This window comes from Primulina tabacum, unplaced genomic scaffold, assembly GCF_025594145.1.
Source record: "Primulina tabacum isolate GXHZ01 unplaced genomic scaffold, ASM2559414v2 Contig426, whole genome shotgun sequence".
NCBI lineage: Eukaryota > Viridiplantae > Streptophyta > Magnoliopsida > Lamiales > Gesneriaceae > Primulina > Primulina tabacum.
In genome coordinates this window covers 1-13995 of record NW_027459744.1, presented here as the reverse complement: position 1 = coordinate 13995, position 13995 = coordinate 1, and the positions used below count along the sequence as shown (strand labels likewise).

Sequence of the window (13995 nt, the reverse complement as noted above, 5' to 3'; positions counted from 1 at the left end):
TTCAGGAATTGCACCCCTTATAGTATCTGGAATGGAATGTTTCATAATCATTAGACTCATGCAATTTGATCGCTCCCAATTTTTCAAAGAACCCTTTAGATGAGCAGTTCTTGAACTGGTCAAAGGTGCGGAGCGATCTTCCCTTAGCACTGTAACGCCCGAAAAATCAGTACACGTAAACCGTATGCATGCAGATGATTTAAATTGCATATTTATTTTTCTTAATTGATTTTAAATACTTAAATGATATATTTTACATGCTTAAATATTCAAAGTGCATGTTTTCATGAAATTGAAAGATTTTAACCGAATATTCGATAATAGGCTGGGGAAAGGAGACTGAGAACGACCAAAACAAAATAAATATTTTTCAATAAATATTTTGAAGTCTTATTAATATGATTAAATATGATTAGATTTTTTTAAAAATGATAGAGTTCAAATTATTTTACGAGACGAGCTCGATTTTATCCAGGAAGCCGGTTTTGAGTAAACGACGAACTTTTAAAATATCCATGCATTATTTTAAATCCATATATCACGACACGCCAAGAATTAATGTCAAATTATCCAAAAATATAAATAACAGTAAACACTTACCAGAATCCATTGATTGATCTAGCGTCGGAGTTATGGATCTTCAAAGGCAACAAGAATCGACCACATTATTCTTGTCTTAGATGAGAGGAGAGATATCTAGAATATATGTGCCGTATATATTTTGTATTATTATCTATGCCTCGGAGACCATAACCTTAGAAGTCTTTGACCCATCATCGAAGACATAATTGAGCCGTATTTCTACACATAAGGTGAACCATAACAATTTATTTAATGCTTTGGAAATCTATAATTAATTATATCAACTTATTGAGTCTTTTGTTAAATAACTTGTACATGTACGATTAATTAAATTATTTGAGCCCACGCAAAAATTCCAACAGTCAGGAGGTGTCAACATCTGAGACAACTAATCGTGGTAGGCTACAAACTGCTCTCACGTATAAAACACTTGCTTTTTATTAGTACATACACACACACACATACGGATTTTCTTTATTATAATCGATGGTGGTTCCAATCATCTCATGGTCAAAGAAATGGACAACATATTATACTCCGACCTCTCCTTTGATAAACGCTCGCCCACTCTCTCTGCATACTTTTTGAAGAGATCATCACAATTAATTAACTTTCCGAAGTGGCTAACGAGCATCGGTTCCATGAAAGCCCGAATACAATTGGCTACTAGCTTTCCACTTCTGTTTTTATCGAAAGGTAACTCATCAACAAGTTTATTTGCATCCCAACGAACTGGAAAGGTGGCGATTTTGTCGATTTTGAAGGACCCTTCGTCGTTGATTATGTAATCGACTTCCTGTTGGCATGGCATGTAGATTGGAACGTTGAAAGAATACAAGTCATCTTTCTCGAGAAGTCCCTACAACATAATAGTGCTTTTAAATGCATTTTAAATTTATTTTTAGGAAATAATTGGGGTGGTATACCATACCGTACGGTATCAAAAAATACATAGCGTGTACCATACCGAAAAGATGATATCAATAATATTTATACCGATACGTACCGAAAATTTTCTTTTCAATTTCATGCTGTTACATACCAAAAATCTCGGTATAACATAAAATTTAGTAAATTTGGTATTTTTCGGTACGGTAACTTCGGTATTTTTTCTCATATATATAGGGTATGCTACTTTAGTCAATGAAGGACTACCTGAACAACCATTTCAAGAAGTGTGTGTGCAAGCATGGTTAAATGTCTAGACTCTTCTTTAGAAGTGGGGTCTTCAAACCTTCTTCCTACAAATGTCAGCACCATACGCCCACCGGGCACCATTTCCTCGCCTCTCATGCGAAGAAATGTGGACAAATCTCTTTTATATTGCTCGGCATATGCGTCGATTACCTCCGGTGGACTCGTAATCGAAATGTATATGTTTTCTTTGTTCTCGCTCTCCAATCCTCGAGGAACCTGAAGTTTTTGCGGAAATGGCACAACTATCTTTAAAATATAAATTAATTAACATTATTATAGCAACGAAGGCGTCAAAATTTATGGAAATATATAAAGATATGGAGAAATAATATGAGAAAATTAACATTTTTAGAAAACCGTTGTGCCGTTGTTAAAAAGTAAAAGACAACGGTTTTTCGTTGTCTTGTGATTGTGGTTGAAGGCGTATTTTCTTGTAGTATGTGAAGCCTAATGTCGATCTAAATCTCATATTTGATGTCTAAAATATTTATCTAAACATGATAACTTTGGTTATCTTCAAATTAATTATTTTTCTAAATTTTTTATTAGAAATGATAGACTATCTAAAAAAAATATAAAACATAACTAAAGATATGATTGAATTTAAAAATATAGGTAAATAAATTAAAAGTATAGTTATAATTTTAAATAAGATTATGTATATGTGTACGTATTTCTAAAGAAAGGAAAAACCTGCGACAACCAGTGAAGACTGTTTGAAGAATAAGCAAAGTGGAGACTCTTTCTTGGAAATAGCCTACTGTAGAAAGACCCAGGCAAGCCATATACAAAACATCCTGATCTTGATTGGCAAACAACTTCTTTTCCATCATTGAAATTCTCCACCAACTTGAACAAACTATTGAAGTCATTTTCAGGAAGATCATTCAGAAAAAACCGGAATTCTGGTGAATCTTTGCCATTTTTCCGCAAATCCTGAATAGCGTGGATGACATGAGTCACGACTGAAAGTGAATTAGGCCCTGATGCACATCCCAAGTCAACCATGTTGTAGCAGTAATCAGAGAATCCGCCCTTCTCCCACATATTTCTCAGGGTTTCATCGACTAGATCCCATGTTTTTGATATCACAACATTCTGCAACATTGATCATGTATATATATATATATATATATATACACCCATATTATTTTTATGACACCATCCCATTTAATATAAAAATATATAATTACTAATATGGGTTATTAAATATAGCTTGAAAAAAAAGAATTCATTCAACTAGGAAAATACCGAAAACTTCCATTGTAATTTTAGATATTCTAACCGTGGAGGTCTTGGCCTAATCATTGCTTCTCAGAAGCACGTGTGTGAAGCCCATAATCAATTTACAGTTTATAATAATTAAAACGAAAATTACAATTTTGATAATTTGTATTTATTTCTTTGCAATTTTTGGTCATTTATATGTATTAAAAAATTTCAGTTTTAGTTTCTTATTTTTGTTTTATTTGCCATTTTAATCAATTTTTTGACACAATGCTGATATGATGCTGATAGTAGCGCCGATGTGACACCCGACATATTTAGTACCACGAGGCGGAAAAATTACTAAAATTGTCAAACATTCAAAAAACAGCAAATTACATTTTTGGAAATGTAATTTTCATTTTTACCACTTTTGGTCTTATTAACAATGATTTATATTTTTTGTACTGCAACTTGCATTTTTTTTTTCATTTTCGTTCTTAATACGGTGAATTTTCATTTTCGGTGATATCTTCACTAACACAACCTAAGCTTAAATAAAACCATAATTGTTTTTTTTTTAAAAAAAAACACAATTTTGGCCCACTCTTATTGTGATTTTCACGTTCCTCGACGATGTTACACTAATTATTATGGAAAATCGGAGTGGTTTAATAGTGATAAAAATGGATATTACTTGCTAAATGAATGTTGATTTCTTTAGTTTTTGGCTACTTATATTTGCAAAGCAACATTTGATTTATAAAATGCGAGTTATTACAGCTGCTGCTATTTGTGTTAACAATAAAGTTACAATTTTTATGAATATTTTATTTCCTTGATATTACCCTCTGATTAATGAAATGTTGGATGGATCCAAAAATATTAAGTTTGCAGAAACAAAAAAATTGATGCATGTACGTGGGGAGGAAGAAAATGTGAATATGTTTCGGGAGAGTTTGCTCGAGATGTTTGGTTTTGGGTATAGGGTAGGTGATTAGATATGTGATTAGATAAATAAGATAAGATAAAATAATTCAAATAGGTAATTAGATATGAGATAAAATAAATATGATAAAATAATTCAAAGTCAATTAGAAGATTTGTATTAGAGTTCGTAGTTTAGAGTCTATAAAATCTTATTTTAATTTTTTTTAACATAAAACTTATATTGCATTAACAGTTTGTTAGTTGACATCATATCGATTGGATAAAGTCCATAGGAGTTGGATATATGGAGTTAGAAAATTTTCTCCCCTTGAGCTAGAGTTTGTGATTGAGTTAGATCCAAGTACCAAACTTAACCTGAAATCAGAGCATATGTTTCACTGTTATGTATTGGACTGCTCATAGTTGAGCTACCCGCTCTGGCCATAGTTGGGTTACTTGTAAAATTCACGCTCTATATGTTCATTCTTGAGCGTGAGGTGTGTTAGTTATCCCACATCGGTATGATAAATTCTTGAAAGGAAACGCGTGTCTTGCCTTGCAAGACATAAATTTCTTAATATTATATTTTAAAATGGATAAGATATTATTTGAGTTTTTTCATTCTAGGACTTGATTAGTTAAAAGAGTTGTTTTCTTATGTTAAAAATAATTGATTTCTTACTAAAAGATTTTTTTCAATATTTTGTAGAAACTATTTAAGAAATCTTATAAAGGTTAAAACGCCTCTCTATGTACCTGCGAAGGATTGCTGTACACATAGACGAAGGAAAAAAAACCAAAAAAGCCCACATACAAGTATAGTAATCGGAAGTTTGAAGATTGTTCAAAAGGCGACCGTAGCTGTTTGTATTGTGTTGCCATTGAGTGTTGAAGATATCTGAAGACAACACTTGTGAAAGTGTTGATTGAAGATTTCATTTTATTGCTCCCGTTTCCGATACATTGTTTTGCATTCCTTGGTCTCGTTTTAAGTCTTGTTATTAGTGTTAGGATGCAATTTTTTTTTCAACATGTTGAGGAAAATAGTTTTTCAATTGAATAACTAGTACTGATTTTGTAAACTGATTTTATGTTTCTAGTGATTATTTTGTCCTGAGGCATCGCGTAAGTATTTATACTTGTGTATTATTATTTTTGAGCCAGTAGATTCCAAGAAACATAAAGTTTGCTCGATCGTCATCTCAGTCCGTCTTTGAGCAGCCAACTATATCTGACTCCAAGGAAGCCAAACTGCTTACTCAGCCAGATCTTGTCACTTCTCCTCCTCTGAGGCAGATTGCTCTTGGAAATATTGAAGAACTTGTGTAATCCATTGCAAAAACAACAACAAGATGATATGAATATGGCCAGACATAACGTGCTAAATCTTGGGAGGAGATCCAAACAACTGCGTTGTCAAGACCGTACAAGCAAGATTTGAAGTTTGAAATAATTTTGCATGCGTAGCAATGAAGTTGGAAGACATTTCAATGTTATTCAAGTGCTAAACTATGAAGATAATGTCAAATCAAGACCCCGGACCAGAAGCTCCCGCGCTAGGGCGGCCAAATATTACCGCCCCAGCGCGCCATGTACTGCTCAAAACGGTAAATTCCAAAAGCCTTGGCGCTAGGGCGGTCAAATTCTACCGCCCCAGCATGCCGCTTGCGTTAAGAAGTATTATTTCCTAGTTTAGAGTCAAAATTAATTAGGAAACTAAATTTTTGATATTCTTTTGTTTTGTAAACAATATATACACGAAAATTGATCAATTAATTAACTTTTGAAATTTTGAATGAATATTGATTGATTTTTTATCTCAAATTTCAAAGCTTAGCTTTGTATATACCTTTGTGTGTTTCTCAAATCAAACTTATTAAAGTTTAACATTGGCGTTTATCGATTGTTCTTCACTTAACTTGTCAAAGACGAGTTCTTTGAAGGTTCATTTTAGATTGATTGTTATCTTCGTGAATATTTGTTGCTAGGCTTTTCGTAGCTTAGAGTTGAATATCACAACAATTACTTGTTTCAAAAAGGTCGGGACAACACAACCTTTTCTTTGTTTCATCGAATCTTTTTCGAGTGTGTTTGCTTTTCGTGGTCGAAAAATCGCATCATTTGGTATCAGAGCTTTAGGTTCCCTTTGATTGAAATAAGTTTATCATTTTTATCAGATCTTTGTTTATCCTTCATTTTTTTGTCAGATCTGTTTTGTTATATCGTTCTTCGTCTTTCGTGAATCATTGATTCTCAAAATTTCGTGATTGTTTCTTTTTTATTTTCTAGTTGCACAACTCTCATTTGGGAAAATCCAAAAAAAAAGTACAAAAATTTCCATAAATTGGTTTTTCTATTTTGTCCTATTCTCTTGTGGGAGCCATATTCAAGTGTCTCTCACAATCAAAAAAAAATTTGTGCTATTATTTAGCATTGAATCTTGTTCTTATCTCTTTTGTGAGTCATATTCAAGTGACTGTCACAATCAAAAATTTGTGATATTATTTGAATCTTATTCTTATCTCTTTTGTGAAGTCATATTCAAGTGACTCTCACAATTAAAAAAATTCAAATTTCTTGTTTTACACAGTCCATGTAAGCCAGTTTTCAAGTGTAGTGAAGTTTGAACTTGTGAGTTTGATGCACACAACTACGAAGCCTGAAAGTGTACCCTACGAGAGAACTCTCAAAAATCGAGTGAAATACTTGAGGACGAGCGTTTATTTCTTGGAGTGACGTGTGAGGTATTTGTAAAGAGGACAAAAAAAAAGAGTCGAGTGAATTTTCATTGAAGTGACTAGTGAGGATTCGTGGTGAGGAAACTTTATCTTTATTGTTTTATATTAACCTTTTCTTGCAGGTACAATGTCTAACGATCGCCAATTTCAAACAATGTTAGGAGAGTTGGATAAAATGTCGGAGAAGAAGTTTAAGCCTCTATGTGAAAAGTATAGGAGGTGCGAAGAAAAAGAGAATAGAGCGTTGCACGTGGATCGTTATGATGATAGGAGATGTGATGAGTATAATGGGCAAAGAAGCCGGGAAGGGTATAGAATGAGTAGCACGAAGATGACAGTTCCATCTTTCAGCGGGAAGCAAATCCAAAGACGTACCTTGAGTGAGAGGAGAGGATGGAGTGTATATTTGAGAGACGGGAGGATTATACCGAAACAATGAAAGTAAGACGAGCTTGTAATAAGCTTATCGAAGATTCTATTACTTGGTGAGATAAGTTAGTACTGGGTAGGATACGATATGGGGATGACCCTATATTTACGTGGGATGAGATGAAAAGAGTGATGAGGAAGCGATTTGTTCCAAATCACAATAATTGGAGAGGTGGTAGGAGAGATGAGCGTGGCTTGTATGATGATTCGTTGGCATCCACATGGCAGTCCATCAGAAACGAGAAATCGTGGAAAGACAAATGGTTGAGTCGAGGCATAAAGTTACAAGGCATGAACATCGAGGTACATCGAAAACTTCTATTCATCATACTGTTGATATTAAATGTTGTTGTTGTCTAGAAGTTGGTCATAGTATTAGCCAATGTACACGTGAGGAGATTTCAATAATAAAATTGCCAGTTGAGCTTAAATCTCAAATGAGAGTTGATGTTGCGGTTGAGCTTGAATCTAAAGTGGAGGTTGAGGTTGTTGTTGAACTTGAGCATGAAGTTGAGGTCGCAGTGGAACCTGAATTTAAGGTTGTGGTTAATAGAGTTGATGATGATGGTATTCCGCTAATTGGTGAGTTGAATGATGTTGAACAATATACAGTGGATGTTGAATCATTAGATGGAGGAAAAGTGCTTAATTTGTCTACTATGGATGAGAGGAGTAGGCAAGAAGCAATTATTGTACATAAATTTATTGAGAAACAAAATGTTTTATTGGTTCAATTGAATCCAAATGTTCTCAAGGATCAATTGAAATTTATTCAAAAAGTGGGTGAAAACGAATTTAAAATGGCCAAAATAAAGAGAGAACAAAAAAGTGAGATGGCCATAGAAAAAAAAAGAAATAAAAGATGAAAAAGACAAAGAGACCAAAGAAAAGAAAAAAATAATTTGAAAGCCCAAAAGAGCCCAAAAGAGTAAGGTTGAGTTACTTGTTTTTGCATAAACCTATTCAAGTACCTTTGTACAAAGTGGTTTATTCTCATTGTGATGATATAGCCGATTCAATCTAATCATTGTTACTTCTTCTTTGCAGGATTATGGTGATGTCATGATGAGGAGGCGAGCAAATGTTGATGGTGTGAGAATGCAATTGGATGATCCGTATGACGTGAGAGAAATCGCGATGAGGTAAGGTGAAACGTCTCGCTCGTTTTAAAAATGCGGAATTTTTTTTTTTTAAAGCTCGTAGTTTGGAAATAACATTTAAAAATGATATTAATTATCTTACCGTAAAAATAGCGCAGTTTGAAATAACCAAACACGTCTAAAATCATACGTGAACATAAACGTATAAAAATCTTAAAATCATCAACGTATTAAAATATTCATCTCCACTCAATCTCATAAATCGTAATGCGGAAAACATGTGGTCCTCGGGTCATGTCATCCCACCAAATCTGCCCACTCAGAGTTCGGTACCTCCAGTCTCCTCACCATCAAGCTCACTTGCATCACACACGCCTAGTGAGTCTAAAGACTCAACACACCTATACCGGGAATAACAAGTACATATACATAGCACACAACAGTGAAAAATATCATACTCAACATATCTTTCATGAACTTAAAAGCATGTCATCTCATGTCATCATATTTGTAAACATGTCGTGTAAAATCATATCGTGTCAAATCATGTCATATCATATCATCATATACGTGTCAAAACATGTCATCTCATGTTATCATATACGTAAACGTGTCGTGTAAAATCATATCGTGTCAAATCATGTCATCTCATATCATCATATACGTGTCAAAACATGTCATCTCATGTTATCATATACATATACATTTTCTTTTTTAATTGAATTCAGTTCATTAGCAGTGACTTTCGTATCATTATGTCATCATGTCAGTCGATGGATCCATCTACGTATAACCACAGTACTGGGCGGCGGGGACACCAGCAACACTCTCACTCGTCAACTGGGCCTTGGCCTATAATATCATCATATCATGTCAATGGAAATACGATCGTCGGGCTCCCTCTGGGGCCTTCTCCCGTAAACGGGCTCCCTCTGCGGTCTTTTCCCTCACGATATCTCCAATCATATCATCATGTCATCGTGTCATCGTATTACTCACAACTAAATCACTTCCTTCAAAACGTGTTATCATATTCATCACTTAATAAAATCATGCATATACGTAATTTTTCCTTTAAACCGAACATGCATCGTATTTATCATAATTTCATAAAAATTCATAAACATGATGCATAAACATTTAAAACATGATAAAATGTGCTCAGGGCGCTGTCAGGACCAAAATCTCACCCGGGTGCAAAATGACCATTTTGCCCTTGGAAACCCAAAATTATCGTTTTGCCCCTAGATTTTGCCCTTGGAAACCCAAAATTATCGTTTTACCCCTAGACGTAAAATTTCACGTTTTTGACATTTTCTTAATTTCATTGACTCTAACATGTCCCAAATAATTATTTAAGCCTACATGAATTTTCCCATATTTTTATTTAGCTTAAATCGATGACTTTTAAATTAATCTTTAACTATAACATATTACTGCGTTTCAATCCCGAATTAAACCAAACCTTAGCATAAAATTCCAAAATTAAAAACTTAGACTTCTAATAATTATTTGAGCTTAAATATAATTTTTTATTTTATTAAGCTTAAATCTAGACGTTTCAATTTATCCTGTAATTAACGTTTCGTGCGGCGACTGAATCTCGGATAAATCCAAAACTCATTATTTTGATCCGAAACTTACCAAACTCTTAAAAATGTCCCAAAACATATTTAAAAGCATCCCTAGATGTAAACTCGAGCCCATTTCATAACTTAACCGAATTGTTTTAAAACTTAGACCGAGGTCCCGGTTTTAACCCAAAACAACTCGAAACTTAACCGAATTTTTACCAAACTCAAAACATGACTTAACAACACCATACCAGACCTGAATCCACCCAATTTGAACCCCTTAGAACCCCTACAACCCTGCTGGTATGCTGCTGGATTTTCAGAACATGCCCAATTCAAAGCTCTAATTCATGCGCCTCGCTTAATTTCACTCCAAGTCTTCGTCCAATAGAACCAATCCTTACCCGAACACACCTAGACCACCCAAAGCTCCCCTTGGACATGCTAGACCCACGGCTAACCTCCCATGCAAGCCTACAACACAAGCACGATCGCTAGAACCCCGAAGGCATCCTACCGAGCTCCTCTCCTTCATGCGTGCAGCAGCTACGTCCGATGGTTTCAGCAGTGGTTGGGCCACCCTGGGCCGTGACTCAGACCCACCAGGGTCTGGTCCGAGCCCCAGTTTAATCCTTGCACCACCGGCACCACCCCTACCTCGATCCCTCACTCGTGAAAGACACACCATCTAGAATACCCTTCGGTTCTTCCACCTACAGCAACACCGACCCGATCGAACCCCCAGCCCACACTTTATAAACTTTTTCAGCCTCTTAACACTCGATTCCACAGTCCCTTGCACATCAATAAGATGAAAACGTGAGTGGAGGCAAAGCAAATATACATTTCATGCTCAACCGAAACATACCCGTAAAAACGATGCATGAACTGAAAACAAAATGAATGGCACACATATCAGCATGTATTATGGCGTATATGATGCAGAAATAAAAGTACGTGGCGTGCCTTTGGTTTTGTTTGAATGAAAACTTCAAAGAGCCGCGTGAAGAGAATGCACCGGAGGAATTTCTTGCAAGAGAATTGATATGGCCGATGCTTTAGCTGAAGGGAGACTGCTGAAATCAATGGAGAATACAGCTGGGGGATGCTGGAAGACCGAGATAATGAATTGGTTGTAGAGGGTGTCGGTTGGTTTTCTTTGCAAGAACAAGTGGAAAACCGAGGCACCCATAGCTCTTTAATGAAGGAAAAACAATTATAGTTGGCTGAAAAGGAGATGTGTCGGTTGGTGGATTGTAAATAAAAGGTGTAGGGTTATTTAGGTATTAATGTATCATTAACAATTAGGTTAATTAGCTTTTATTTTAAATTAAAAGAGTTTAAGACCAATAAGCTTAAAAACTGGTTCATTAAATCCAAACACACTCCCGAAAAATATTTCGTGTTTGAAAGTTTTTGAAAATATTAGTCGAACCTTCAGAAAGTCTCCCGATTTGATAAAATTCGCGTACCGTTAAAAATAAAAATCATGCGGGTAAAATACCCCCAAATCCCATTTTTGAAAAATACACTTAAAAACACCTTATATTAATTTAATAAAAATTAATCCTGTAATAAAATAATTTTCCTGAAAATTCTCCGGTCTCCGTTACTCGTTCGAGCGCGAAATGAAACTTAAAAATCATAATGCATGAACTTTTAAAATTTCATGAATTAAATCCTATCATGCAATAATAATGCATAAAAATATTAACAACAATTTAATGAAATAAACATATATTTTATGCTTTAAAAGAATTTAATAAAATACCAAATAAATTTAATAATTTGCATGCATGTGGTTTACGTGGACTTTTCGATTTTTTCGGGACGTTACATAAGGTTAGTTTCCAACGCAACATCAAAGAAATATGATTTGCTTCCTTACCCTAATTCATTGATGTTTTATTTTCAAAAAAAATTCAAAATTTTAAATGTTGAAAAGGATGATTTTAAGACGTAATCGTATTTTTACTTTTGTCTCTAAATTTTATGGGTGTGAGAATTATGAGAAGTTTCATGCATTGAGTTTGAACATTGTTGCTTTTGATGTCTCACGAGTTGCTAAATTGGTGGGAATTGGTGGCTACGACATTTTATATGCATTAGACTTCAATTATTGTGATGTGATAAATGATGGCATGGATAGTACATTTAGTGTGTCATATTTGCATGATTTATATTTGGTTGGTGATGGTTTTGAGAGTAATGATAAATTGCATGCACCATTATGAATTTTGATTTCTCACGAGTTACTAAGTTGATGAGATTTGTTTGCTCCAAGAGTTTATATACATTAGACTTAGATCTTGCGATGAGACAAGATATTCTATGAATGTTACATGTGACATATTCTATTTGCATGTCCAATATTTGCTTGATGGTGTGTTTGGAAAGAGTGATAAGTGCAAGATTTGCACTTAAGTTACATTAAATCCATTTTGAATTATGCTTGTTTCGAACAAAATTACGCGTTTTTGGTTTGTTTTTGTTGTCATTTCAGGAATGGAGAAAATAGTGGACACGAAACCAAGTGGACCAAGAAAACAGAACCGAGCCGCGAGTATAAATATTGCCAAGACCAAAAGGGCGCGCGCGGTCACGCCACTTCACGCGCAGCCGCGTGCGCACAGATAATGCACAAGGGCAAAAGCTTGCGCGCGGTCGCGCGACATCTCGCACACCAGCGCGCGCACAGGTAAATAGGCGCATGACCAGAGAGGTGCGCACCATCGCGCCAGTTCTCGTGCTACCCGCGCGCACAAAAGCAGCAAAAAACCCGAGAGACGCGCGCGGCCGCGCCACATCACGCGCAGGCGCGCGCGCACCCATACAAGCGAATGACCAGACGCTTACGCGCGGCCGCATGACTTCATGCGCGACCGCGCGCACACATGCACGGGCCAGATGAGCAGCAGCGCACGCGCAACCGCGCCAGAACTCGCGCCATCGCGCGTACGGCGTTCCAGAAAGCCTTATATAACGCACGCCGCTAGGTCAGAAATAGAGGCCGTCATTTTGGAGGAACAAACGAGAGAACAGCCGCCGTGGAGAGAAATTACACAAAAATTCACCATATTGGGAAGGAAAAGAAGCGAGAAACGGAGCGCATACACGAGACGAAGATTCAGAGTGTGAAGAACAACCACAAATACGAAGAACGACGGATCTGGGGACAGAGACGACACTTCGGATTTGTTATCTTTTCTTTTGTTTCTTTATTTTATTGCGTAGCGATGTCTAGAATCACAAACATGTCTTGTTTTCTCTTGGATTTCGTGATGAACTAAATTTCCATTCTAGAGGTTGACGTAACTTTGTCTATACGATGATTTGACGTGGATATTTTTATGATTGGATTCCGTTTTATTTAATTGTGTTCTCTACTCTCATTTCATTGCAACTTACTGGCTATAAATTGTATGTGGTGATTAATTCTACAACTCGGGAGAGGGACTTGGATTATAGATCACTAGAGGCACATCGTGGAATGTTTATATCGTTCGGAAGGCGAATAACTTTTGCGAGGCTTAGGTAAGAACATTGATTGCATTTATTAATTAAACTTAGATTTTTATTAGGAATAATTGAATCTAAGTTTGATTGATACATTTATTCGTCACTTGGGAAAGGGGGAATAAAATACGTAAGTGTTCTTGGCCATTAAATAATAGGAATTCAGGAATTTAAATGCAACCCGGAGAATTATTGTAGAAACTTAGTGAAATCAGTCCTCTAGATAATTTCAATCACTGATATTTCTCCAGTCGGTAATTCGATTTATTGTTTATTTGCATTTTAATTGTTTTTAACAAACCAATTCTCTTACGAATTTTCAAGATAAAGTCTGGACTATTTTAATTACAAGCATTGATATATTTTTTATACACACTCCTCGTGGGATCTACACTTGCACTCAAAATTGCATTTTACTATAATTTGACATCGTGCGCTTGCGAGCATTTAAGAAACATGCAACAAAGAGCATGAATGAATATAAGAATTTCTATGTTCATTATGAATATATGTTTAAAGAGAATAAATTTGACATTCTATATTCATCTCACGAATTACCTGATGGTGAGGCGTATTATAGTGGCCTGATAATTGATATAATCCATGATTATATGTGTTGGTTGCATATGAAGATGTATGTTAAGTGGTGTAGTGAAGGGTGCATTGCATATAGAGAAAAGACATCAAAGCTTGATTTGTATGTGTTGCATGAAGTAATTCTTA

At 35.4% G+C, this 13995-nt stretch overlaps 1 protein-coding gene across 1 annotated transcript; it reads right to left on the bottom strand.

Moving 5' to 3' along the window:
• Nucleotides 1–1037: 1037 nt before the first annotated feature.
• LOC142534204 (benzoate carboxyl methyltransferase-like) lies at nt 1038–2904 on the bottom strand. The gene is made up of 3 exons (XM_075641138.1): nt 2473–2904; nt 1738–1995; nt 1038–1441 (listed from the first exon to the last, which is right to left on the bottom strand). Exons 1-3 carry the CDS (start codon nt 2884–2886, stop codon nt 1082–1084), a joined length of 1032 nt encoding a protein of 343 aa, XP_075497253.1. The 5' UTR covers nt 2887–2904; the 3' UTR covers nt 1038–1081.
• Between the last annotated feature and the right edge of the window lie 11091 nt (nt 2905–13995).